The sequence below is a fragment of the Petromyzon marinus genome, chromosome 2 (genome assembly GCF_048934315.1).
Source record: "Petromyzon marinus isolate PM22_M1 ecotype Great Lakes invasive population chromosome 2, UKy_Petmar_22M1.pri1.0, whole genome shotgun sequence".
Lineage (NCBI taxonomy): Eukaryota > Metazoa > Chordata > Hyperoartia > Petromyzontiformes > Petromyzontidae > Petromyzon > Petromyzon marinus.
The window spans coordinates 24951059-24977945 of record NC_133668.1 but is presented as its reverse complement, the minus strand read 5'-3'; the positions used below and the strand labels follow the sequence as shown (position 1 = coordinate 24977945).

Here is a 26887-nt window from a genome sequence, read left to right as displayed (position 1 = left end):
TGCACAGTGGCAAAAAAATGCCTGATCACACCAATAAATTAGCCTTACTGGGTAATTACACGTGATTCAACCGATTGAATTGATGACATTGAAAAAAAAGCTCTTTAAGACAGATTCTGATAAGTAACTTAACGTAAAAATACACACATACTTAAAACAAATGTTTCGTGTGCATTATAAATATACGCGTATATAAGAACGGACGTGCCTACAGTATACGTCAGGACCAACACGATGCACACACTACTGGGCATCTGCGAACAAGAGCTTTATAGCTCTTCGAATTTCTCCAGCAGCATCGAGGATTCATTCGCCCCAAGGTAATATGGCGCTCCTCGTGCCACGCCGGCGTGACGTCACGCTCCATCGCCACGTGGCCACAGCGACCACGTGACACCTCCCACACCACCACCACCCCCCTCCCACAAAGACAAAGATCCCCCGTGCAGCCTCACACAGACTGTAGGGGCAAGTGCTGTTAGCAAGCACCTGTGAAGGCCGGAACGGCGCGCGAGGGGGTGGGTGGCCAGCACCACGCCCGACCGCCTTTGTCTCCCCCAGTTTACACACCGCACCAGGTACTCATTTGAGGCTGAGTCGACCTAGGGGAGGCCCAGGACCGGAAGACAAAGATCCCTGTATCACGGACTGCGGGGGGTGGTGGTGGTGGGGGGGAAGGAACTTGCAGGTCACGTGACGCAGGTCCAGCTGGGCACTACGTCACGCGGCACGTGACGTAGTGGGGTCCACGTCGGCAGAGACGGCGGCATGGAGTCGTCAGCGATGGTACCACGGCGGCTGTAGCTGCGCGTCTCGCGTCGTGTCTCCCCTCTCTGTCTCCTCCTCACCCTCCTCCTCACCCTCTCTCTCCTGCTCCTCACCCACAGTTGCTTTCTGTATCTCTCCCTCCCCATCCCGCTCACCTCTTCTGCACGCACCTCCACCACGTCTCTTTCCTCGTTCTGTGCTCAGCGACCTTCGCCTCTCCCACCTCCTCTGTCGCGTCTTCTCCTCTCCCACCTCCTCGTCTCTGTCCCCCCTGGGGGTTGGCAGAGCTGCAGGGCAACAGGAGCTTCTTGATAAGGGGCCTCTGTCGCACATGGGGCGGGCGGGGGGAGGCATCCTAAAGGGAATCCACTCATTCACTTAAAGTGCGACGTCTGTGTGTGTGTACGTGTGTGTGTACGTGTGTGTGTGTACGTGTGTGTGTACGTGTGTGTGTGTACGTGTGTGTGTACGTGTGTGTGCACGTGTGTGTGTACGTGTGTGTGTACGTGTGTGTACGTGTGTGTGCGTGTGTGTACGTGCGTGTACATTGTGTGTACGTGTGTGTGTACGTGTGTGTGTGTGCGTGTGTGTGTACGTGTGTGTGTGTACGTGTGTGTGTACGTGTGTGTGCACGTGTGTGTGTGTACGTGTCTGTGTACGTGTGTGTGTCTGTGTGTGCGTGTGTGTGTACGTGTGTGTGCACGTGTGTGTGTGTACGTGTGTGTGTACGTGTGTGTACGTGTGTGTATGTGTGCGTGTGTGTACGTGCGTGTACATTGTGTGTACGTGTGTGTGTACGTGTGTGTGTCTGTGTGTGCGTGTGTAGGTGTGTGTGTGCACGTGTGTGTGTGTATACGTGTTTGTGTACGTGTGTGTGTACGTGTGTGTGTACGTGTGTGTGTACGTGTGTGTGTACGTGTGTGTGTGTATGTGTGTGTATGTGTGTGTGTACGTGTGTGTGTGTGTACCAAGCAAGAACATCTGCTGGACTACATAGTGACGGACCAGCGGATGCGAGCCCATGTCCTTGACACCAGGACCTACCGTGGAGCTGATCTGCCCTCTGACCATCGACTAGTCATCTGTAAGATGCGCCTGCCATTCTTCCACTCCGGTGGTGGGTGTACACCCAGGACCCCATTCCAACCTAAAGTGGCCTAGTCTCAGTTATCTGATGAAAGTTGCAAGCGAGAATTTCATCATCGCTTGCGGCTGGGATTGGCATCGTCCCCGACTCCTCCTGATGTCGAGGGTAAATGGGCGAGGTTTAGGACTGTGACTCATGCAGCTGCAATGGCTGCTTTGGGTACGCGGTCCAGACCTCCCCAGAGACCCTGGCTGACAGATGAGGTGTTCAGGATGGTTGAGAAAAAGCGACAGGCCCACTGTCATCGGCTGCAGAATCTCACGTCAGAGAATGAGGAGGCTTACCGCAGCCTTTGCTCGGAGGTTCAGAGAGCCGTGAGGCGCTGCAAGGATAGGTAGGTGGTGGTCGCGGGTTGCTGAGGAGATGGAGTCTGCCTCAGTGGCCCGTGATCACAAATCTCTATTTAACTCCATCAAAAAAGTAACCTGCAGCGCTACACCTATTACCATCATTAGGGGAAAAAAACGGTGATCCAATCTCCGACCCCCAGGAACAGGTTTGCAGATTTGCTGAGCATTTCTGTGAGGTCCTGGGGGAGGGAAAATCCCTCAGCCAGGAAAACATCGTGGCACAAAGTGAGGATGACCCTGCTGAGGCTGCGGTGCCTCAAATATTGGAAGACGTCACCCCCTGTGAGTGGCTGGCTGAGGTGCCATCTGTTGAGGAAGTACTGAAGGCGATCCGGAGTCTGATTCCAGGAAAGGCAGTGGGCAGAGATGATCTCGCAAGCGAAATGCTGAGGGAGGGTGGCGTTTGTGCACAGACTGCCCTATATGACATAACAACAGTCTGGACCACTGGATGGGTTCTGCAGGATTGGAAGGATGCCCTGGTGGTCCCCCTCTTTAAGAAGGGGGACCGCACAGACTGTAACAACTACAGGGGCATTTCACTCCTCAGTGTGCCGGGAAAGGTCCTGGCAAGGATTATTCAACATCACCTTGCCAGGCACGCTGAGGAGAGGCTTGCGGAGCCCCAGTGCGGTTTCAGGAAAGGGCGGTCCTGCACAGATGCCATATTTTCTGTCCGTCTGCTACAGCAGAGGTGTAGGGAATTCCAGCAAGATCTACATCTCTGCTTTATTGACCTGGTCAAGGCCTATGATACCATCAATAGGCCTGGGCTCTGGGTTGTTCGTGCTTTTGGAGTACCTGACCCTCTGCTCACGATCATTAAGGACCTTCATGATGGTGAGCGGGCCCGGGTAAAACTACGTGGCCGGGAGTCCGAGCCTTTCCCTGTACACCTTGGGGTGCAACAGGGATGTCCTCTGGCTCCCACATTATTTAACATCTATTTCGACCACGTAGTTCGTGAAGCCTTCAATATCTGTACCGGGGGAATCTCCATATGGTACAGATATAATGGGAGGCTGATCGATGCCCGGGTGCGGTCAAGGGATGGCTCCCTATTGCTCAACCACGTTATGTATGCTGATGATTTGGTAATAGCTGCTCATTCAGAGGAGGAGTTGGAGACGCTGCTGCTGAGACTGGAGCATGCCACTAAGAGATGGGGCCTTACCATCAGCCCCACCAAAACTAAGCACCTGCCTGGGTATTTTGTACCATCGGACACCCCCACAACTCCCAATTGGTGATGGGGCAGTTGTGGAGAGAGTGGAGAGTTTCCTATACCTGGGAAGTGTGCTTATGATCGGCTCCAGTTTAACAGCAGAGGGCTCACTTCGAATCAGTCGAGCGGCAATATCTTTTCATCGGTTGCGTAACGCTGTGTGGAAGCTACCTGGTCTGTCGCTCCGCGCTAAGCTTCAGGTCTTCTCGGCCATGGTCATTCCCTCCCTTCTCTACGCTTGCGAAACGTGGACCCCCCTAATGGAACATCTTTGCCGGTTAGAAACATTTAGGCTGGCCTGCCTACGATCCATCCTGGGTTTAACCATACTGGATTGTGTGAGGAGCTCACAAATCCTTGAAAGATCTGGGCAAGGTCCCATCGGTGAGCTCCTCCGGCGGGCAAGGCTGCGATGGCTGGGTCATGTAGCCCGCATGCCCAGCCACCGCATGCCAAAACAGCTTTTGTTCGGCCGGATCGAGGGGGCTAAGCGGGCACGGCACGGGCTAGAGATGAGATGGAGTGATGTGGTACAGGAGGACGTGGAGCTGAGTGGACTTGCCGATGACTGGTACCAGCGGTGTCAAGATCGGCCTCTGTGGAGGAGGCTCGTGAAGGACGCTACTGGGCAGTTGGAGGTAGTCGCCCTCCAACAACAACGGAGGGCGGAGGAGCGACGCTCACAACAACGAGCGGAGTGCCGGGTGGCTAAAGCACAGCAGGTTGGCACAGTAGGGGGCACAGGTGGTGCATCAGCCAGTCGTCTCAGTCTGTCGACCCGTGGCACCTGCTGGGTCTGCCCCGTGACCTCCTGCCAGCGCGCGTTCGACACTCCACGTGGCCTCAAGGTGCACATGTCCTGGCACAAGCTTCGTGGTGACGTCACCGCCATTTAGTGGCGAATGGCGGTTGTTGTTGTATGTATGTATGTGTGAACGTGTGTGTGTGTGTACGTGTGTGTGTGTACGTGTGTGTGTGAACGTCGACCTTCTTTTGCGCCGTACGTAGCCAACCGCGCCAATCGGAGTTGCGGGTGGAAGGACAACGACACTAAACACAAACTAGAAGTTCTAAAGAAGTTAGTTTTCAATTTGTTCAGGGAAGGAAAAACAAACTTGAGGTTTGAAAGACCTTAGAGGCTTTCGTAGGAATAAAACAAAAGTAAAATTACACTGCTGGATGAAGATCTCACAATGACTTTGCCCCCCCCCCCACTAATGTTAAATCCGGGAGTAGGACTCGTTCGTAGTGGATGGAGTGCGCTAATCGCTGCGCCACCACTCCCGCTGTGGTGGACACGTGTTCTTGCCCCCTGCTGGCCGGGCAGCTGGGAAGCCGTGGACATTCGGCGGGTGTCTGGCTCTCCTCTCAAGTTTAGTCGATTTAGTCACAGGATAAGTCATTTGCACGAGTGCCATGGTGGCGAAGTGTTGACTACCTCGCGTGGTATACAGGAGGTCGTGGGTTCGACCCTGACGATGCCTCGACCCTGACGATGCCTGTGTATGTTTGGGAGTTTGCATGTTCTCTGTTTCTCTCCGGGTCCTCCGGGTTTTCCCTCCGCATTCAGAAGCGCGCGTTTAAGAATATTTGCCAGCTGTAAATTTTCCACGTGATGACAAGCCGCTTGGTTGAGCTGTCATTTGTGGCCAAGGTCGCTTCTGAAAACGAGCTATCGATGGCTCAGTTGGCCTTTACCGGGTAAAGATAAATCATGTCACGCGTGCGAAGTGTGCTTGCGAAGTGTGTGCGTGTGAAGTGTGTGCGTGTGAAGTGTGTGAAGTGTGTGAAGTGTCTGCGTGTGAAGTGTGCGAAGCGTATGCGTGTGAAGTGTGCGAAGCGTGTGAAATGTGTGAAGTGTGTGCGTGTGAAGTGTGTGAAGTGTGTGAAGTGTGTGCGTGCGAAGTGTGTGAAGCGTGTGAAGTGTGTGCGTGTGAAGTGTGTGCGTGTGAAGTGTGTGAAGTGTGTGAAGTGTGTGCATGCGACGTGTGCGAAGTGTGTGTGTGTGAAGTGTGTGCGTGCGAAGTGTGTGTGTGTGCGTGTGAAGTGTGTGCGTGTGAAGTGTTAAGTGTGTGCGTGTGAAGTGTGTGCGTGTGAAGTGTGTGAAGTGTGTGCGTGCGAAGTGTGTGAAGCGTGTGAAGTGTGTGCATGTGAAGTGTGTGCTTGTGAAGTGTGTGCTTGTGAAGTGTGTGCGTGTGAAGTGTGTGCGTGCGACGTGTGTGAAGTGTGTGAAGTGTGTGCGTGCTAAGTGTGTGAAGTGTGTGCGTGTGAAGTGTGTGCGTGTGAAGTGTGTGCGTGTGAAGTGTGTGAAGTGTGTGCGTGCGACGTGTGTGAAGTGTGTGCGTGCGAAGTGTGTGAAGTGTGAAGTGAAGTGTGAAGTGTGTGCGTGTGTGAAGTGTGTGCGTGTGTGAAGTGTGTGCGTGTGAAGTGTGTGCGTGTGAAGTGTGTGCGTGTGAAGTGTGTGAAGTGTGTGCGTGTGAAGCGTGTGCGTGTGAAGCGTGTGAAGTGTGTGAAGTGTGTGCGTGTGAAGTGTGTGAAGTGCGTGCGTGTGAAGTGTGTGCGTGTGAAGTGTTTGCAACGGGTGGCGCGTTGCCAACGGCCGCGATGCAACGCGTGTGGCGCTTTTGGCTTGTGGTTGCTGATCTGTATCAGAGATGACATCCGCGCGGGTCCGCCCCTTGCAGTACTACTAACACCAGGCTTTCGAGCCGAAGTTCTGTGGTACACTTGGGCTGTGCTGTCAAGGAAGTCAGTGCAAAACAGAACTTTGGTTGGAGAGCCGCGCTCGGTTAATGCATGATGACTTTCCCGCCCCCCTCCACACACACATCCCGCACGCCAGAGTTGGTGGGGGGGGAGTGTGGAAGCGGCTTTCGCACGACCAGGCAACGCGTCCCCCCTCCCCAATGTCTGGCAACATGCTGGCGTCGCGTATGTTTGTCTCTTAACATGTTCGCAATAATTGCATTGACGTGTGTCCGTTAACATGCGTGCGCCTTGGGTGTGTTGTCTGCTAATCCGGCTCCAAAAAGTCGCGTACGCGCGTGCGTGTGTCTAAGGTAGGGAGGAGCGGTAGGGCAGCGGTTAGCGTGCTGCGCTACGAAACCCGGCGACCCGAGTTCGATTCCCGCTCACGGCCATCAACACCATCAGTGACGATTATCTGCACCAGTTCTGGGCCTCCCGTAGGTCAACTCGGCCTCATATGAGTACCTGGTGCAGTGTGTACAAACATCGCCACTGGGGAGACAAAGGCATTCGGGCGTAGTGCTGGCACATCCACCTCCTCGTGTGCCGTGCTGACCTTCATAGGTGCTGCTCACCAACAGCACTTGCCCCCAACAGTCTGTTCAGGCTATACGGGCTGTCTTTGTCTCTGTGGCTTTGTGTCCGCGGCACGTGGGTGCGGGGAGATGCAACACTGACAAGAGTTCCCTTTTCTACGTCTCTCTCGTGGTCTGCAGGAGCCCTCCCTGTTGTCGGTGAAGGCCATCTTCATATTGGATGCCGATGGAGAGCGAATCTTCTCCAAGGTGGGGCGGTGGGGCAGCTGCTACTGGATCTCGGAGACCCTTCGTGAAACATCCATCCTAATCGTTAGCTACCGCGTCTCTGAACTAATTGTCCTCCCGCACCTAAGATTAGAACGGTTGGCTACGTACGGTGCGAACAGACGTTCAACATACGTACATACAACTCGCTGAATTCGGTCTCTGCCGGTTGAATCTTTAGCTTCCTCCAGGGTTGGGGGCAGGGGGACCCCCCGGGTACTGATGGGGGGCTCGACATGAACGCTAAATCCATTGCCCCGCTCTGTCTTTATCATTGATGATCTTCTATGTATGTACGTTGAACCTTTTTCGCACCGTACGTAGCCAACCGTGCTAATCGGAGGTGTTATTAGTTATATATTGTCCCAGTTTTCGTGCCCTTTTAAAAAAAAATTGACGTCACATTGGTATAGAGCAGCCATTGTATATTCACGCACTCTGTATGGGCAGCAGAGGGCAGCAGAGGGCAGCGCAACAATATCGTCTGATTGTAGAGTCATACCCAGATTTACGTCTCCCCCTTTTTACGTCGTTCCGGAAATACGTCGTCACTTTGTTTTCAACACCGCTACAGGATTTGCGTCGCCTTGACCCCCGCACTTACGTCACGTGACAGCATCATCATCCGTCCTTTCTTGTTATCCGTCGCCTCTCGACCTTCGCCTCCACCACCTACCCCTGGAAGCCATCCCCGACGTAAGCCGTTGGTGTTACTGTATCAGGGATACCTGTATCAGGGATACCTGATACAGTAATACGAAAGGCATGCGTTATTCAGAAAACACGCGTTAAACGAAATTTCGTAAACCATCTCCCACACAGTGCAGCGAGCACTCCACTGACGAGCGTAAACAGCAGCAGTCCTATGGCATTGAATTACCATCACACTACCGCTCGCCGTCCCCTTCACAGTGGACTTTATAAATATCCCCTGGTGTCGTTCGCAAGAGTCGGCTATTGTGCGAAGGTGTTGGTGTCCAAATTTGCCAACTTTGAAAAAAAAAAAATGACCCGCAAATTACTCCGTTGGGATGGGAATACACAGAGCAATCATCACCTCCCCCCCACTACTGGCAGATTAATTCCCCGTGTGCAGGCTAGGCGCTGAGTCACCTTGTGCCTGTAGGGACAGCTGCCACGCGGGGTCCCCCCCCCCTTTTTATATATATATATAAGTATTGTCGTTAAAGAACCCAGAATATAGTGGGAATTTCAAACGGGAGGGAAAAACAACGGATAACGCTTGCCAAGGTAACAAGCACCCTCGGAATTAGGGACCGAACAAGGGCATCTGGGTTCGCTGCCATACGGCGGTAGCGGTGTACAGGTAGTCCTCTACTTACGATGGAGACGCGTTACGACGACCCCATCGTAAGTCAAGAATATCGCAAGTCGGACCATCGTAACTCGGAGACTATCTGTATGTAAAGGGGGGATGGGGGGGGGTAGATACTTGGGCTCCCCTTTAAAAAGTTTGAGACGAGATGTGGTGCACAGTGCTCGGAGACTGCCCCCCCACCCGCCATCCCCCCATTGACGCTTCGGGTGCTACGTCGAAAAACACAAACCGTTGTCGTTCCCGTCACAGAAGTGTGGAATTTCCACCGCTGCACCGGTCAAGGGATATGAGCGCCCCGCTCACGGATGACAATGCTCGTGTGTGGCTGTGGGGTGGGGGAGCGAGACGCGCGTGTGCTTGGACCGTTTGGGTGGGACCCCCTGATGTCGTCGCTCTGTGTATGTGTGTTTGTCACTCTTTCCCCACCCACACACCCCTCCCAAAACCGCGCTGCGTGTGCAGTATTACGACAACCCCCACCTGACCGTGAAGGATGAAAAGACATTCGAAAAGAACGTCTTCAGCAAAACTCAGCGGACTGAGAGTAAGCTAATTATTTGGCGATAGCGCGACGTTTGCTGTGGGGTCCACGAGCACACACAATGGAAAAACACAAAGCACTCGGTACATTCATCAATAACAGTGCGCCCTTGAGAAGTTTGAAATATAAGAGGCGGCCGTTTCTGACAATGGCCCTACTTCTTTCAGCGCAAGACAGAGCCGCTCTCGATGCGAGCCTCTTTATTTGCTGGGGGAGCATCTATGTGTTCTGTAGAAGGGCCATTGCCCGAAACGTCAACGTATATTCTTTTATTTTAGTTTTTTTTCAAGGTCACGGTGCTATTGTCGAATGAGTCGAGGTTTTTGTTTCATTGCTTTGGTGTTTTTGGACTGAGAGCAGGCGCGCCCGCGCAGTTTTTTTTTTGCGTACGCACTTCACGCACTTCAGTTTCCCACCACCAGACGGAAACGTCCGTGATTGAGACAACGTCCTTGAGGGGCTGGCCCTTATCCTCTGCACCTCAGCGCCTACCCCCTTGCCGAGGTGTTAATTGCTCAATGACGGTGATGACAACACCAGGAGCAGCTATATGCAAAGGTGGGGGGGGGGGTGACCTTGCCTTGCAAAGGTCGCCCGCGTTTGGATTGCCCTTTTCGGTGCACGTGTGAAAGCGATTTGGCGACGCGTGGTGAGCTTTCGGCCACGAGTCACCGGCAGGCGCATTCTAGCATCGAGAGGTTCGGGGTGCCAACACCTGTGGATCGCACTGCATCGATAGAAGTGGGTTGTGGGGTACCGCTCGTCGTAAAGATGCCGACGCAGTGCAACGCAGTTTGGTATTAAGCAGCGTCTGAACCGTTTAGCGTCTCCAAATTCGACAGACTACCCAAGGGATATAAAAAGCACAGCGTTGTGTTCCGAGTCGACGGTTATATCGTGAAAATATGCCCGTATTTATCCTGAAGCTCATTTGGGTCAACTCAGCCTTAAATGAGTACTTGGCGTGACGGGTGATTATCTGGCATTGTGCTGGTCACACCAAACCCCCTTTTTGCCTTTTCAGCCTTAATAGGTAATTAGTAATATATATTCAGGCTTAGGGATTAATACGGCTCAATTGAGGAAAATAGATTGATGGTATTCCTTCTTTCAAAATGTATTTGAGTGTTGAGAGACAAACCTCTGCCCTTGGGTGATATCCCAATGGTGAATGTTTGTCCATGCGTTTGTCATCAGACGAGATCGCCCTGCTGGACGGTCTCACTGTCGTGTACAAGAGCATCGTAGACCTCCACTTCTATGTCATCGGCAGCTCCCAGGAGAACGAGGTATTCGCATTACCTAGCGGTGCGCGCGATGTATGTACAGTTTGTTTTCCAATAACGCGTGTTTACATGACGCGAATTGAATATAACGCGACGAATGCATTGGGGAACACTTTTTAAAGAACGCGGATGCAAATTGGATATAACGCAATTGAGTGAACAGAACTACGTCGCACAAGTAGGAATAAGCGGTTTTGCGGCTGCCTCGGCGTAGCATCACACAAGGCGGGATGCTGCTGGATGCTTCTAGATGCTTCCCACGCACTTCAGTCTTTGTTCAGCCTGCATACGCATCTCACGTGTTATCGTGGATTGTGCTTTGCCCGAAGTTATATATTATAACGCGATTTTTTTATAACACGATGTTCTTCAGGAACGCAACTACTGCATTATAGGAGAACAAACTGAACATTCAACTTATTTTGGCACCGTACGCAGCCAACCGTGTTAATTGGAAGTCCGGGGAAAAGGACAACAATATAAACACAAAAAGCACTTCTGAAGAGATGAGTTTTCAATCGAGATTATTTAAAAGTGTGGACAGATCCAGCGGCTTCCGAACATCGGAAGGGAAGAGAGTTCCCAGACGGTCGCGGGAAGCTTGTCTGAAAGCGTGCCACTCGGCGACCGCCTATGATAGATGGTTAGCCAAAAGCCGCCGCCGCCGCCGCTGGGAGGCTGACCGGAGTTAGCTGGACGAGACCGCCGCTGCCCGTGCCACGCGTGCGCGTCAGCGGTGCCTTGCGGCGACCGCGTGCCGGTGGAGGAATCGAGTGGTTGTTGACGTTTGTTTCTGACGGCCGTCTGCGTGCGTGCCTGCCTGCGTTGTGCAGCTCATGCTGGTCGCTGTCCTCAACTGCCTCTTCGACTCGCTCAGCCAAATGCTCAGGTGGCCCTTTTGCACTCGCGAAGACATTCCAATGATGTTGCGCAGGCGAAATGTTGCGCCCGTGTTTTGCGTGTGCTGGCCCCGAAAATATTTTAATAATAATTATAAATTATAAAAAATGTTTTAGTTTCAAATAGCCTCCCCGGTTCATGCAAATTTGCATCTCCAAATCGCTGAGGAACCACAGACCAAGCTGGAAGGCAGCAATCGAGGGGGTGAGCCGGCGCTACACACAATTGGCCAAGCTCTACGGTCCTCTATATATGAGTTTTCAGCCAATTAATGTGTTGTGTTTGTGTGTATATACATCTGGAAGAAAACCAGGAGCACCCGGCGAAATATTTTACGGAACGCTCAATGAGCAAAATGTTTAAATAGTACTTTTATCCTCAGTTTCCACTATTTGTATGTGCACGGAATATGTTTATATTGTGTGTGTGTGTGAATATATCAATGGCTTATGTAGGGGTGCTCTGGGTCGTCGCACCGCACTATGAATCCGGAGATCTGAATTTGATTCCTGGCTATGACCAAAACTGCTCCCGTGCGTTCCCTAAGTTGACTCGGCATTAAGTGAGTTTCTAGTGTAAAGCACCGGGAATGCAAAGGGAGTGGAGCATTGTGCTGGCCACACCACTGTCTCTGTATCTGTCTTTGTCTCCTCGGGCATTCTCTTGGCAGGAAGAACTTGGAGAAGAGGACTGTTCTGGACAACATGGAGGGCGTTCTTCTGGCCGTGGATGAGATCGTGGATGGCGGGTCAGTGGTTACACGTGGCTCTTAATTTGTTCACGCGGATTTCATTTTCGGACTTTTTGAGATGAGAAGGACATCTCCATAGTTCATCTGTCTGGGTCAGAGTTCGGCAATCTTCTGAGAGATTGCAGTTTGGGGTGCCGTGGTGGTGAGATGTTAACTGCCTCGCCTGGTATGCAGGAGGTCATGGATTAGATCTCGACCCAGACGCCTGCTGTATATTTAGAGTTTGCGTGTCTCTCTGTGGCCGCGTGGATTTTTCTCCGGATCCTCTTGTTTTTCCCCTTCCACATTTATAATCAACATGCATTCACAATATTTGGCTGAATTTTGACTTAAAGCTTTCGTGACTGCAGTAATTCATATTCTTAGCTCTTTCGGTAAAGTCACGTTGCTTTTCACACCTGATGATGACCGTTTGTGTTATGGTCGAAACGTGAGAATTTTTAATTGTTTTATATATATTTTATTATTTTATTGTTTCCCTTTAACGTGACTTTACCGAAAGAGCTAAGAATATAATATTTGGCTGCTTTACATTTCCACGTGATAAGCCACTTCGTTGAGCTACCATTTGTGGCCAGGTCCCCTCCTGAAAAAGAGTTACTTATCTCAGTGGGCCTGACCTGGTAAAATAAAGAATACTCTTTGGTTCTTTCGGTAAAGTCACGTAGGTATAAAAAATAATAGATCACGACGTTTCGATCGCAACGCAAGTAATCGTCATCAGGCGGAAGAAAGAGGAGGGAAGCTTCTGATGCAGGCTGCTTTTAAAGGTTAGAGATGGGCATAGCCTCAGAGTTATAAACGAAGTGGGGGGGCTAGTAATGTTAAAGTGAGAAATTTGCATGTAAATGTACTGTGTAAATGTGATTAGCATGTAAACATTTTTCTACCTACGTGACTTTACCGAAAAAAAACAAAGAGTAAGGATTCCTGCAGCCACGAAAGCTTCAAATATAAAATAAAGAATAGTTTATATTTTGTATAGTTTCGAGTGAAAAAGCGTCTTAATCGCAATGGAGTTGCGGGGCTTAATTTCAGCTGGGTTCTGTTTGATGTTGCCAGCGCCCGGCACATCACGTCCACTATTCCTCTCTCTGTGGCTCTGACTCCGATATATCAGCGGCCCCCGAAAAATACTTGGCGAGAAACGGAACGCTGCCAGAGAGGGTTGCAACGTGACTCCGACAGACGTGAACACACGGAATGAGGCAACGTCATGCCGGGGATGAGAACGTCATAAGCCATTGGATGTGGGACGCGTTTCTAGCGTATTTGGTCTCTCCCCTCTGCGCAGAGTGATTTTGGAGAGCGACCCGCAGCAGGTGGCACAGCGAGTCGCCTTGAAGGTGAGTTCTGCCATGACTCTCGTTGTCACTGTTGGCTCCCCGAGGAAAGGGCCTGATACTGCCGCCACCTTCCATCTCCCTCACCTCGTGTGCAGGAAGTTCGTGGGTTCGATCCCGACCCCTTGATGCCTGTTATGTATTTGGAGTTTGCGTGTATCTCTCTCCCTGTGGTCGCGTGGAATTTTTTTCTGGGTCCTCCGATTTTTCCCTCCGCATTTAGAATCAATGTGCATTCAGAGCATTTGGCTGCTAGTAATTTCCACATAAGCCAATTTGTTGAGCAATCATTTGTGACCAGGTCACTTCTGAAAAAGAGCTATATAGCTTAGTGGGCCTTACCTGGTAAAATAAAAAATAGTTTAGCTGAATAAACAGGGGGCTTGGGGAGGCTTTCATACAATGGTGGATAGAGCATGGTTGCTGATGATAATTTATTATTATTAAAAAAATATATTTTATTTTAATGATCTATTCACACATCGGTTATTCACGGATCTCCAATACCTGGTTACAGTAGTATGGAATTTCCACTACTGTCTCATCAAAGCCACCAATGGAAACGAGCACGTCCCCCCGCGCTCACTCGCGTGGCAGAGAAGATGCCGTCTTGCTTGCGGTAGCCAGCTTGCAACCCGAGCCTTTGGCCAGTTGTCGGTAGGAAAGTTCACAATTGCGAACGCCGTGGTCACGAATGACAACTACGACGACTACGATGGCTGCGACGACGACTTCGGCGACATTGTAAGCCCCCCGTTGCCCTTCGCAGATTTGCTGACGTCGGTCAAATGTGCCGGGCGAAGATTTACAGCGGCGGGTAGCTCTCCATAGCCGTCTCTTCGGCCCCGTTAATTGGTACCTATCCGCGGTCGCTCATTTGACCTCCTGCTGCAAGCATCCCGTCACCCCCCCTGTGAAGCTTTTCACAAACGCTCGCCTGCTTTGCTCATCGCCGCAAATCATAAGCGGCCAGTGTTCCGAGCCAGCGCTTTTCGATGGTTAGCGTATCGCTGAGGAGCTGTATTTAAATGAGTAAATCAGCGTTCCGGGGGTGTGCACGCATACACGCACGCATGCACACAGCGGTAGCGGCGGTGCGAGCGTGCACTCTATATTTAGCTCGCTAGCCACTGTCCGTAGAGAAGCGTCAGCACGGTGGCCCTTTGCCGTGACGCTTCTCTGCACTTTGGTGTTTTTAATCAGACAGGCGCTGGTGACGTCGTCATCTGTTCTTACCGCCCCTACTGGACGTGTGTGAAAAAAAATCGGATTCTTCCAGTGTAAATAAATATTCCGATTCCGATCTTCCAAGCAAAGAGCTCCTGGGACGGGCGCTCAGCATTGTCTTTCAGCTGCCCATCGGGAAAGGTTCTTTTGCATTGTGAATGTATATATTTTTATTTGAGTGCGCTTCCTGTACATATGTATATTGATTTTGTTTTTGCAGCATACATCGCTAACCAAGCTAATCGGAGGTGCAGGGGAAGGACAACAAACTAAACACAAAAAAGCAGTACCTTTAGGAGTACAATGGAGCATTGATTCTCATTTCAATGAATATCGATTCTCAAGCTTACAATGCGTTCATGCATCGAATTGTGTGTGTGTGAGTCCACGTGACCACGGGGCAAACATGGAAACTCCCAATATTCAGCAGGTGTCAGGGTCGCGATCGAACCCATGACCCCCTGTATACCAGACGAGGTTGTTTAGCGTCTCGCCAGTGAGGCGCCCCAAATAAGCTTATTCTGGTAAATATTGGCGGCTGAACGTGCGTTGTCTTGCAGGTTGACGATGGATCGCTGTCAGAACAGACCGTGTCGCAGGTAAGCGTTGTCACCACACACGCGCACACGTGGAGTCCACAATGCCTTTCGCATATCTCTCCGTCACGACAGCCACAGTCTCTCCGAATGTGTCAGTCGCTCATCGCTCTGGCCCCCGTGCACTGTATATTAACACGGCGTTAACATCGCGCTGACCAATGAACCAATAAATTAATTTAAATGTCTTTTCACAAAAAGGCTGTTTCAAGTATTCACGCTTCCTAACATATGTGTGTGTACGTGCGTGCATGCTTCGGCAAAATAACCCCCTACCTCGTGGTGCTGGACGGGCAACGCTGTCGTGGACAGTGCTGTGGGGGGGAGGGCCAATTCCGATTGGCCTTTCCCCTCAAGGCGTTGGTAACCACCACAGCGGCTAAATGGGGGCTCTGCACGGGTGCGAGGGGCTGATAACCCTTCCACCTTCAATAAATTATCACAAAACCACGTAAAAACTATCTAATTAATAAGCTTGTGCCGGAGGCCCCGGGGGGACAGGTGTCTATGACGTCTCCTGGCCAAACCCCATTTGGAGGAGCCAGGAGATTGAACCTTTACACTCGGGGCTCTTCCAGAAACAACAAAAAGCCACTACGGATGGCCACTTTGTATGTTCGAACGCTCACTGCAGAGGAGAGGCTGCCACTCCTCTTTCGGGAGCTGGACCGGTACCGCCTGGATCTCTGGCATTCAGGAGGTCCGGTGGACTGGCTCTGGCTCCTGCCACCATGTCCTCTACTCAGGGCAGGAGACTACCAAACTACCAAACAACAGGGAGTGGCTCTTCTTCTGAACAAAATAATGAAGGGGGCGTGGGAGTGTGGCGGTGAGATGTGGGAAGCTGTAAGCCCCAGGCTACTTTGGGCTCGCCTTCCTATCAACCGGAGGCGGGGGGTGGTGGTCGTGGTTACTTATGCTCCCACCGAAGACGAACATCCGTGGAGGGATGCAGGCAAGGCCGATGAGTCAGATGCCTTCTATGACCTCTTGTCACAGGTGCTGGCTAAAGTGGCCCCTCGGGATAGAATCATCTTGTTGGGTTACTTCAATGCCCGAGTTGGTCATGATGCTGGCACCTGGTCTGGAGTGATTGGAAAGCATGGGTCAAATCAGCTCAATAACAACAGTAGGAGGCTGCTAGATTTTTGTACAGCCCATGGGCTTGTAATTACCAACACGCTGTTCCAGCATCGGCGCATCCACCCAACATCGTGGATGCATGCCGGGTCCAAGCAAGAACATCTGTTGGACTACATAGCGGCGGAACAGCGGATGCGGGCCCATGTTCTTGACACCAGGACCGACCGTGGAGTTGATCTGCCCTCTTACCATCTGTAAGATGCGCCTGCCATTCTTCCACTCCGGTGGTGGGTGTACATCCAGGACCTCATTCCGAACTAAGGTTGCCTTGTTTCAGCTAGCTGATGAAAGTTGCAAGCGAAAATTTCATCATCGCATGTGACTGGGGTTGGCATCGTCCCCCACTCCTCCTGATGTCGAGGGTAAATGGGCGAGGTTTAGGACTCTGACTCAGGCAGCTACAATGGCTGCTTTGGGTATGCGGTACAGACCTCCCCAGAGACCCTGGCTGACAGAGGTGTTCAGGATGGCTGAGAAAAAGCAACAGGCCCACTCTAATCGTCTACAGCATCCCACGTCAGAGGAACAGGTTTGCAGATTTGCTGAGCGTTTTTGTGAAGTCCTGGGGGAGGGGAAATCCCTCGACATGGAAAAAATCGTGGGACAAAGTGGGGATGACACTGCTGAGGCTGCTGTGCCTCAAATATTGGAAGAAGAAGTCACCCCCTGTGAGTGACTGGCCGAGGTGCCATCTGTTGAGGAAGTACTAAAGGCGATCCAGAGTCTGAGACCAGGAAAGGCACCGGGCAGAGATGATCTCCCAAGCGGAATGCTGAGGGAGGGTGGCGTTTGTGCACAGACTGCCCTACATGACATAATAACAACAGTCTGGACCACTGGACGGGTTCCGCAGGATTTGAAGGATGCCCTTGTGGTCCCCCTCTTTAAGAAGGGGGACCGCACAGACTGTAACAACTACAGGGGCATCTCACTCCTCAGTGTGCCGGGAAAGGTCCTGGCAAGGATTATTCAACATCGCCTTGCCAGGCACGCTGAGGTGAGGCTTGCGGAGCCTCAATATGGTTCCAGGAAAGGGCGGTCCTGCACAGATGCCATATTTTCTGTCCGTTTGCTACAGCAGAGGTGTAGGGAATTCCAATAAGACCTACATCTCTGATTTATTGACCTGGTCAAGGCCTATGATACCATCAGTAGGCCTGGGCTCTGTGTTGTTCTTCGTGATTTCGGAGTCCCTGACCCTCTGCTCACGATCATTAAGGGCTTTCATGATGGTGAGCGGGCCCGGGTAAAACTACGTGGCCGGGAGTTGGAGCCATTCCCTGTTCACCTTGGGATGCGACAGGGATGTCTTCTGGCTCCCACATTATTTAACATATTTTTCGACCACGTAGTTCGTGAAGCCTTTGATGGCTGTACCAGAGGAATTTCCATCTGGTACATATACAATGGGAGGCTGATTGATGCCCGGGTGCGGTCAAGGGATGGCACCCTATTGGTCAACCATGTTATGTATGCCGATGATCTGGTAATTGCCGCTCGCTCAGAGGAGGAGTTGGAGGCACTGCTGCTGAACCTGGAGTGTGCCACTAAGAGGTGGGGCCTTACCATCAGCCTCTATGGAGGAGGCTCGTGAAAGACGCTGCTGGGCAGTTGGAGGCAGTCGCCATCCAACAACAACGGAGGGCAGAGGAGGGACGCTCACAACAACGAGCGGAGCGCCGGGTGGCTAAAGCACAGCAAGTTGGCACAGTAAGGGGCACAGGTGGTGCATCAGCCAGTCATCTTAGTCAGTCGACCCGTGGCACCTGGGTCTGCCCCGTGACCTCCTGTCAGCGGGCGTTCGACACTTCACGTGGCCTCAAGGTGCACATGGCCTGGCACAAGCGTCATGGTGACGTCACCACCACTTAGTGGCGAATGGCGGTTGTTGTTTGGGAGCGGTGGTATTGTGGTGAGCGAGCTGTGCTCCGAACCCGGCAACCCGAGTTCGATTCCCGCTAACAGCCAACCACCAGTGACGATTATCTGAACCGGTCCTGGGCCCCCCCCCTAGGTCGACTCAAATGAGTAGCCGGTGCTACCGGCCTTCATAGGTGCTACTCGCTAACAGCATTTGCCCCGAAAGTTTGTTAAGGCTATGCAGGGGGATCTTTGTATTAGTACTTCTGGAAAACTTGTGTAAATCTGTAAACGCTGGCAATTACAATCACGTGCACTGGCGGAGCCAGTTGGGGGAGGGGTGGGGTGGCACGTGCCCCCCCCCCTAATGATCTGTTCGAAATCCCTAATTTCGATCGGATCATTGGGGTTTATTAGTAATAAATCGGCATTTTGCGACCCCCACTGCCACTGTGTAGCATATTATGATGATAGGACAATAGTCTTGAGTCGATAATCGGCAATAAGTAATGGCAAAGCAGTTATACGTGACTCACAGAATGGTGCGCAGTTGTATATACAGTACACGACTTCCCTGAAGGCATCGACACCTTCAGCGAGCGCGATGCCGATCACACAACGCGGTTCGAATTCGACCCTCGATCGATGGCTGCGCCATCGCCGCACACGCGTCGAATTAAAAGCAAGAGACAAGTCCTTACTTACTAACAACTCCTCTATCATTTTTCATTGCTGGAGGGGTTGCCCCCCCTACCTGAAAATCCTGGCTTCGCCATTGATCACGTGGCTTCTCAATCACAACCAGTCGATAATTCAGAATGGATGGCGCAGCATCTTCGCTGTTTAAATGCAGATCTTTATTTATTTGTGTTTAGCAAATAACAATGCTCTTTTTTTTGTTAAACCGTGTTTTTTGTTCATACAGCAAATAGCTCAAAAGCTTGGCATGAAAGGGAATGTAAGTGCATGGCTCCCATTGACGTGGTGACGGGGTAGAGGGTTCTCAAGCACAGACGAATTTCAAGTCCTATATATTTTTTCCAGTCGTTAATATTGATTCGACAATTTGAAAGGTTTAAAAGTTATTTACAAACAAAAAAAAATCTCCAATGTGCAATTCTGCTCAAGTATTTTTAAGTGAAGTCTGTGTAATGTCTTCCCTTTTGAAATGCATCTGTGCATTTGAACCCGAAAAAAAATCTAATGATAATCTAGTGTTAGCTTTCATGCTTAAACGCAATTTCCCTTCCATTCATTAAGGTGACATTCTGGTCTGCTTCATCACCCGTCCGCCATGGTCTAACATCGCCTCTAAAGACGCTGCTGGCCCTTGCTTGGATAGTAGAAAGGTGCCACCGTGGCGATTTGTTATCTGCCTTGCCTGGTATACAGGAGGCTTGTGGGTTTGACCCCGACTCTGACGCCTGTATATTTGGAGTTTGCATGTTCTCTCCCCGTGGTCATGTGGATTTTTCACCGGGTCCTCTGTTTTTTTCCCTCCACATTAAGAATCAACATGCGTTTCGAGTATTTTGGCTGCTATAAAATTTTGCGTTATAAGCCACTTCGTTGAGCTGTCATTTGTGGCCAGGTCGCTTCTGAAAAAGCTATATAGCCTTACCTGGTAAAATAAAAAGTTGAGTTAGTTTAGTTTATCAGGGCATTAGGGTGGCCTCACAGCTACAAATTCCTGGGTTCCATTCCTGACACAGTCTGTGTGGAGTTTGTGTTCTCCCCCCTGTTCTGTATGGGATTCCCCCGGGGTCTCCAGCTTCCTCCAGCTTCCTCCAACTTCCTCCATCTCATCGTTAAAAAATTAAAACGTACAATGTATCTTGTTATTGGCCAAATGTAACCATGCAAAAAAATAGAATACTTGCAATTTGACTCAATTGGGATTACGCAAAGCAGCACCACGTCCTGCTGCAAAAAAAAATTAAGATTCTGTTGATTTCAGTCAGAAAGGCCTATCGAGCTTGTTGTTCTCCCTTTCGATGGGTGTCCTGTGATGGCACTGATAGAAACTTGGTGGCGGTGGAGTGGGCCCCTCGTTAAAAAAAAAGTGTTTACGATACTAGGTGTGAGGCTTTCCTGGGTCAACAACCCTAACAACAGAACAACAACATCAAAAAGTCTGAGCGTCACACAAATTATCCACATTGCACACCGCTGCGAGTAACTGACTCTTATATTCCGTCCGTGTGTGTGTGTCTGTGCGTGCGTGCTCGTGGCAGGTGCTGCAGTCGGCCAAGGAGCAGATTAAGTGGTCCCTTCTCAAGTGAAAGGATGCCATTGTCTGTGTTCCCAACACATTCCACACGTTGAAACGCCCCCCCACTCCTCCCCCCAACTTGATCGACACACGCACACACGCGCACGCACACGCACGCACACGCACGCACACACACGCACACACACGCACGCAGCACCGGCTTTGGGTTCCCTACGATCGGGGGAGACCTCTGCGCTGTTTTGCCACCCGCAGTGAAGTACTATTGCCATGGGGTTATTTATTGTAGGTTGATGTTTCACAATTCATTGGGGGGTGGGGGGGGGGGAGTGTAGGGGATGGTGGGTAATTGAGAGTTTGACGAACTACTTTAACAGGATTCACGTAGAGCTCGTAAAGTACATTTATTTCACGTCGTAGAAGAGTGATTCGTATTTTGTATTTTAAACGTCGAATAAAAGCAGTCCAAGCCGTCCTCGGGCTGTCGCGTTTCAGCGGAAATTTCATCTCTCCCTTGCCCACATGTTAGGTGGCGGGGAAAAGCGATTTTCCGAATCGGCAGGGGTTGGCCGATTTTGACCGTGCGTTGGTGGGAAACTGCCCTAGACCGGCAAGGCAAACCTTTATCCCCGCACTGCTCGCCTTCCCATGGGTGACTGTGTTCATTTTTGTTTCGCTTGTCTGAAGAAATAAGAGGTTTGTCGGGGAACTTTGAATCGATACTCGCAGACATTAAAAAAGGGATATTGTATGGAAATGTGTAGACGCTTTGTGTGTGTGTGTGTGCGCACATGGGCTCTGTTTTCAACAAGTAGACGCTTTAAAACAAAATTCCGATCGTACCGGCGGTCGTTGTTGAACGTCGTGCTTATTTCACTGTGTTTTTCAGTGGATATGATCACCCGCAATCGGTGTATGCTGCTTGTCTCTTTAAAATGTCATCGTATTGAGGTGAGCGGGCGGGCAGGTGGTTGGACGGGTAAGTGGGTGGGTGGGTGGAGGTGCAGGGTGGGTGGAGGTGCAGGGTGGGTGGAGGGGGGGGTAATTAACCCCCCCTATGGGGGGTCACCCTGTGGAGTGTAGGATAACTTTACGATTGTTCGAGCAGGGGGGGGGGGGGGTGAAACCGCCGAATTTGACTTTGGAATGAATTGGCACCAACTGGAATACGGGCGCTGAGTCAACCTTCGTCTGAGCCTTGCCACTTTCTGAGCGAGCAACTGCGTTTACTCGCTGAACAGGGAACAGGGGGCGGGGTGAAGGGGGGGTCCTTGAATCCCGTGCTGGCAAGAGGATCGTCTGCTGGACATCTATGAAAAAGAGTTTCATAACTCATTGGATTCCTCCAGTATAAATAAATATTCCGATTGATTTTGTAGAGTGTTTGCAGACCGCTTGGGAACTCTGGTCATCCGCAGGGCCGTGCGTTGGGAGCCATTGATTTTGTTTAAACCTCGTGGAGCGATTGCGTCTCGGAAAACCCAATTGAACAAACGAACAAAACATCCACAGACGAGGAGGGTGGGGCGCACGGCAGGCGCGCGCGGGCGCGTTCCCCCCTCCAACGCGTGATTTCGCGCCCCGTGCTTAATTTGATGTTTCTTCAACGCGCACGGCTAATAACGCAACCGGCTTCGCCGAAAGCCCTCGGCTCGACAGGAACATCGTCTCTGTGGTTGGCACCACGTCTCGGCTCATCGGTGATTAAAGCCAGCAACCGTCATGCGCTGGCACGCCTGTTGTGTTCGGTTTGTGTGAATTGTAACGCTGGGAGTGCCACCGTGTGCCGAATGAACGTTGAGCTGCGAGCGCACATCTCCATTGGAGCTGAGCTATAATCTATTTTTATTTTACCGGTGTAAGGCCCACTGAGCTAATTTTTAGAAGCGACCTGGCCACGTGGTAGCTCAACGAAGTGGGCTTATCGCGTGGAAATTTCTAGCAGTCAAAGACTCTAAAAGCATGGTTATAAAATTGTGGAGGGAGAAACCGCAGGACCCGAAGGAAAAAACCCACGCGACCTAAGGGGAGAGAGAGATACGCAAACCGCAAATATATACAGGCATCGGGGTCGGGATCGAACCCACGACATCCATATCAGGCGAGGCAGTTAACATCTCGTCGCCGTAAGCTGCTGAGCCAGGGGTGGGAAATCCTTGACGCCTTTAGTGGAGATCAATTTACGCTTTGGGCAACCGTTGCCGACCTACCACAAAAGTAGTACATTGTTTTATCAACCCTGGAGGGGATGATAGGCTGAGTGGTCCTCCGACCAAAATTTGACCTCGCAGTTTGCTGAGTATGGAGAGAGTGGTCTCGACTGACCACGGAATGACACTCCGCTGCAATGATTAGGATCGTGGTGAGTATCTGATTAATTGTGTCGTGGGCACAAGGCTACAACGTAAAGCTCGCGTGTGTCTTGGTTGTGTGCGTCGTTAGTGGCGGTGCAAGAGAAGATGCATCGACGCACTTGGAGGCTGCATAATTACAAAGAGCAACGCGAATAAAACTGACACTCGGTAGTTACACGCAGCGTCCTCACAAGACGATCCATATAACGTGGAGGAGGACCTTGCCCACAATTAACAAACAAATAAATGTAATTTACGACTTGTTCCGCTTTTCCATACACCGGTAAACATCGTGCGGTTGTTGTATTTCCTGCAGCACTGCAGTCGCACTAAATCCCATTAATGACGACAGTAATGAGTGCACTTCGATAACAGCGATTTCAGCGAAGACGGGGAAAGAGATAAAACAAGGAACACAAAACAAGTATATTGTCTCCGTGTCTCTTGATTTTGTACAATTTGCGAGAGCTTGACTCGTTGGCGGAGGGAGTAAACCTTTGCGGGTGAGCCGGCAAATCTGTCACCAGGCGAATCTCCTCCGTACGAGCTGTACGTGTCCAATAAAAGCTTTTTCGCTCAGTGTGCCTTACGTGGTAAAATAAAAAAAAAACATTATGGGTTTTTTTTTTACGTAACGAAAAAAAATCACCGTGTATAGTTCTGTTCAATAAAGTTATACGGAAAGGGGGTCAAAAGGTCACTCCCGTCTTTCTGTTTTCTGGATGCGTGGCAACCAAGGCATCAATAGGATCTCCAAAGCATGTCGCGGATCGCCTCTTTTTGGGATGAAGCAAACTTGTTAAAACTATTATTATTTTAACATGGTGTTTAACAAGTTCGTTCCAGCCCTATGGCGCTGCGGTGGCAAGATGTTAACTCCCTCGTCTGGTATGCAGGAGGTCGTGGGTTCGATCCCTGTATATTTGGAGTTTGCGTGTCTCTCTCTCTCTCCCCGTGGTCGCATGGATATTTCTCCGGGTCCTCTGGGATTTCCCTCTACGTTCAGAATCAACATGTCAACGTTTAGAATATTTGGCGGCTATACGTTTCCACGTGAATAAGCCACTTCGTTGAGCGATCATTTGTGGCCAGGTCGCTTCTGAAAGAAGAGATGTATATTGTTGAGTGGTCCTTCCCTGTCGAAATAGTTAATATAGTTTATTTACAGACCTTTGTCAATTATTTTCAGGATTAAAGTTTCCCCCTCCCCTCACTATCATTAATGGGGGAGTTTGACGTATGTATTGGTGAACTTACTTAGCACAGTACGTAGCCAACCGTGCTAATCGGAGGGGTGGACAATGTTTTTGTTTTACCTGCACGCTCTTGTCAGCATTGCGGCTTCGTGAACGAGAGGGAACTGCCTACAGGGCCGGTTCGGATATCGCTCGCAGCTGATGTTAGCCGTGGCCCTGGATTCAAACTCGGCTCGCTGTGGTCCTCACGCCGCACCCGTGTATGGATGGCATCGTGATGGTCAAGCGAGCTGAACGTTACTCACAGGGCAAATGGAATATAAGCTACCGATCTTCGAATTCGGGCGCGTGCGCGGGACGCTCGTGAAATAATTGCAGGATAGGGTACGCAACTCGTAGGGTTCAGCATGGAACGGAGCAAAAGAGGGGTGTCGGTGTAGATGGAAAAAGAGGAGGGAGTGATTGACGGGATGCGAGCGCGGGATTGAGGAGGGCAGGTTATTGAGGTAGGCGTTCGGGTGACGTCTAGAAGGGGGAACACCTAACGCCAGATGGTGATGAAACATTAAGAGTGGACTTTGGGAAGAAGTGGGTGTCCACAGCTGAAGGGTGGAGGCTATGCAGAATTTTTTTTGCGGCCGTCTGGAACGCTCTTCTGGAGCTATGTACTTATGCATCTAAATCGAAACTCATTTCTTGAGAACTGATTTTTTGTGTTTAGTGTCGTTGTCCTTCCCCCGCACCTCCTATTAGCATGGTGGGCTACCTGCGGTGCGAAATAAGTGAAACGTATACATACAAACAGATGTGCGGTGGCATCAAAGACATTGTGACGACTTTCTCGAATTTGAATCTTTTTTTTTTTCACGTGCCGGTGGTGAAGACCGCCAGAAGTCTGGTGGACGTGTTCTTGGGACGAAGCGTGCGGAATTCCACGCAGAGATCAGGAAACGCTTCCTCCTTCCTGCCCATTCGGGGGAAGCCGGGACGATGTTTGATGACACAAACAACAACAACGCCAAATTTTATCAAAAGGGCGAGCGCCTCTCATTCTTGTGCCGTAACTTCTCCGTGCGGCGTTAAAAGTAGGTTTTGTTTTGTTCTCTTTGGATAAACCCCAGTTGCGGGTTTCACATTTCATCTTCGTGTCATCGTTTTCACTGCGCCAGGGTTCAAAGTATTCGTTCGGGACTGGCTGCAGTCCAACCGGCGACAATATTCCATTGGGGCTTGGCACATTTCTCAGGAGCACGGAATACTGCAGTATATTATCGGAAATGACTGTCCGTTCAACGATATATCTAAATGCAACCCACACTCATTTGTTTAGAGCCAAAAGCATGGCCCTGGGGGTGTTTGCGCTGTAAAAACCACAACACGCACACACGACGGCCATAACTCTTATTTTGTTTATGAAACTATTTTTCAAACGTAAATGGCTGGAATCATGACATGATTTCCACACTTGGCAGCGTCGTCCCGTGGCAATGGTTACTTTAGAAGGACGCGAAGAGATTCGTGTCACTTAAGAAGGCGATTATATTTCACGTTTAGGCATTGGTTTTTGTTATGGATGCAAAAAAAAACTGCACGGAATTGTTTTGCGCATGCAGTCAACGCGGTGGTCGTGGCTATGCACGTGGCCTGTGATCCAGCACTGTGCAGGCAGTGGATCGCCGCACTAATCTGGCTAAAGTCCCTTCCCGTGGGCGTCGATGAGATGCCATACCCTGGCTCGTCAGGAGACAGCAGTACAGCGAACATGTGGACTCCACCTGTTCCGTCTGAATGGGATAGAGCGTTGCCCCCTCGCACGCGTGGGGTTTTCTCCGGGTCCTCCGGTTTCACCCCACGTGTAGACACTCATTAATTGGCCTATCATCATCACGATCCACAGGCAGATAGGCCGTACGTGTCCACTGCACATTTCGTATTTTTTTCCCCACTTTCCTTTGTCTTGTGCCAATATGCTCAAGTAGTGCCGCATCTTTCTGGTGATTGGACGGTAACACCTTCATATATCGAGGACCCGCAGGGCTTGGGCAATTGTTGGCATCGGCTAATCGCGCGGCTGCCTTCAAGTTTGTAGTTCCTCATCGCGCGATTGTTTTTGCACTGATTTCGGTTTGTGTTAATACAGAAGCTACATGCGACTGCGTCTCAAGGCGCTGTACAGAAAGTGGGCATGTTGATTTTATACCGAGAGAAATATGCAGCCTGTCGTAGGCCGAGGTGGAGGGGAAGGTTTTGAGCATTGGAATTGAACAGGGGGTCTGGAGTCGACAGCACGGATGTCTGGGGGGAAAGGGAGTTCCAGACTTGTGGGGGGAGGAGTGTGGATGGAGGGGAGTAGGGTGAGGTGAAAGAGGAGATGGAGCAGATCGTGTGGCGGAGAGACCGGTGAGATGAAAGGGGAGAGGTTAGGAGAGCGCGTGGAAGGGAGTACAATGAGATGAAAAAGGGGGAGAGGTAGGAGACGCGCCCGTAGGGGATCTTAAAGACGGTGAGTGCGATCTTGAAATTGATCCCGGGATTGGATTGGGAGCCAAGTGGAGGGATTTAATACTTGTAATACGATCATGCACGTGGCACTGTGCAGCGGTTAGCAGCTGCCCTGCATTCGTTAAGTCCCAAAGTCACAGCGTCTCCATTTCTCAACACTCAAAACAATGTGGCACCCCTGAGCGCAAATGCTTATCTACAGCAACGACCCTGAGTCAGTGGTGGACATTTCACATTTATATGCTGATGCTAATAATATTGGCCTCCCTACGGCCAATCGCTGTTGACTTCTCACACGGTGCTACATCTAAACTACGACATTATTTATTTTACCAGGTAAGGCCCCACTGAACTATATAGCTCTTTTTCTGAAGCGACCTGGCCACAAACGATAGCTCACCGAAGTGGCTTATCGTGTGAACATTTATATAGCAGCTAAATACTACATAAGTGCAGGGGAAAACCTGAGTACCCAGAGAAAAATCCACGTGACCAAGGGGAGAACATGCAAACTCCAAATATACAGGCGTCAGTGTCGGGATCGAACCCACGACCTCCTGTATACCAGACAAGGGAGC

The 26887-nt window shown here is 50.7% G+C and overlaps 1 protein-coding gene across 2 annotated transcripts; it reads left to right on the top strand.

Annotated features, from left to right (window-relative positions):
• The first annotated feature begins 658 nt into the window (after nt 1-658).
• LOC116944703 (coatomer subunit zeta-1-like) lies at nt 659-21014 on the top strand. 2 transcript variants are annotated; one of them, XM_032958497.2, is made up of 10 exons: nt 659-786; nt 6955-7023; nt 8843-8924; nt 10119-10210; nt 11041-11096; nt 11778-11855; nt 13153-13204; nt 14989-15027; nt 18953-18985; nt 20262-21014. In XM_032958497.2, exons 1-10 carry the CDS (start codon nt 769-771, stop codon nt 20307-20309), a joined length of 567 nt encoding a protein of 188 aa, XP_032814388.1. In that variant the 5' UTR covers nt 659-768; the 3' UTR covers nt 20310-21014. The 2 variants fall into 2 exon arrangements, with proteins under 2 accessions (XP_032814388.1, XP_032814397.1); XM_032958506.2 differs by lacking the exon at nt 18953-18985 and having other exon boundaries at nt 660-786.
• Nucleotides 21015-26887: the final 5873 nt, after the last annotated feature.

Coding starts and splice junctions, on each gene's coding strand:
- LOC116944703 (XM_032958497.2), top strand. Junction 8,925..10,118: donor CAAAACTCAGCGGACTGAGA/GTAAGCTAATTA, acceptor GTTTGTCATCAG/ACGAGATCGCCCTGCTGGAC. Junction 11,097..11,777: donor TCGCTCAGCCAAATGCTCAG/GTGGCCCTTTTG, acceptor TTCTCTTGGCAG/GAAGAACTTGGAGAAGAGGA.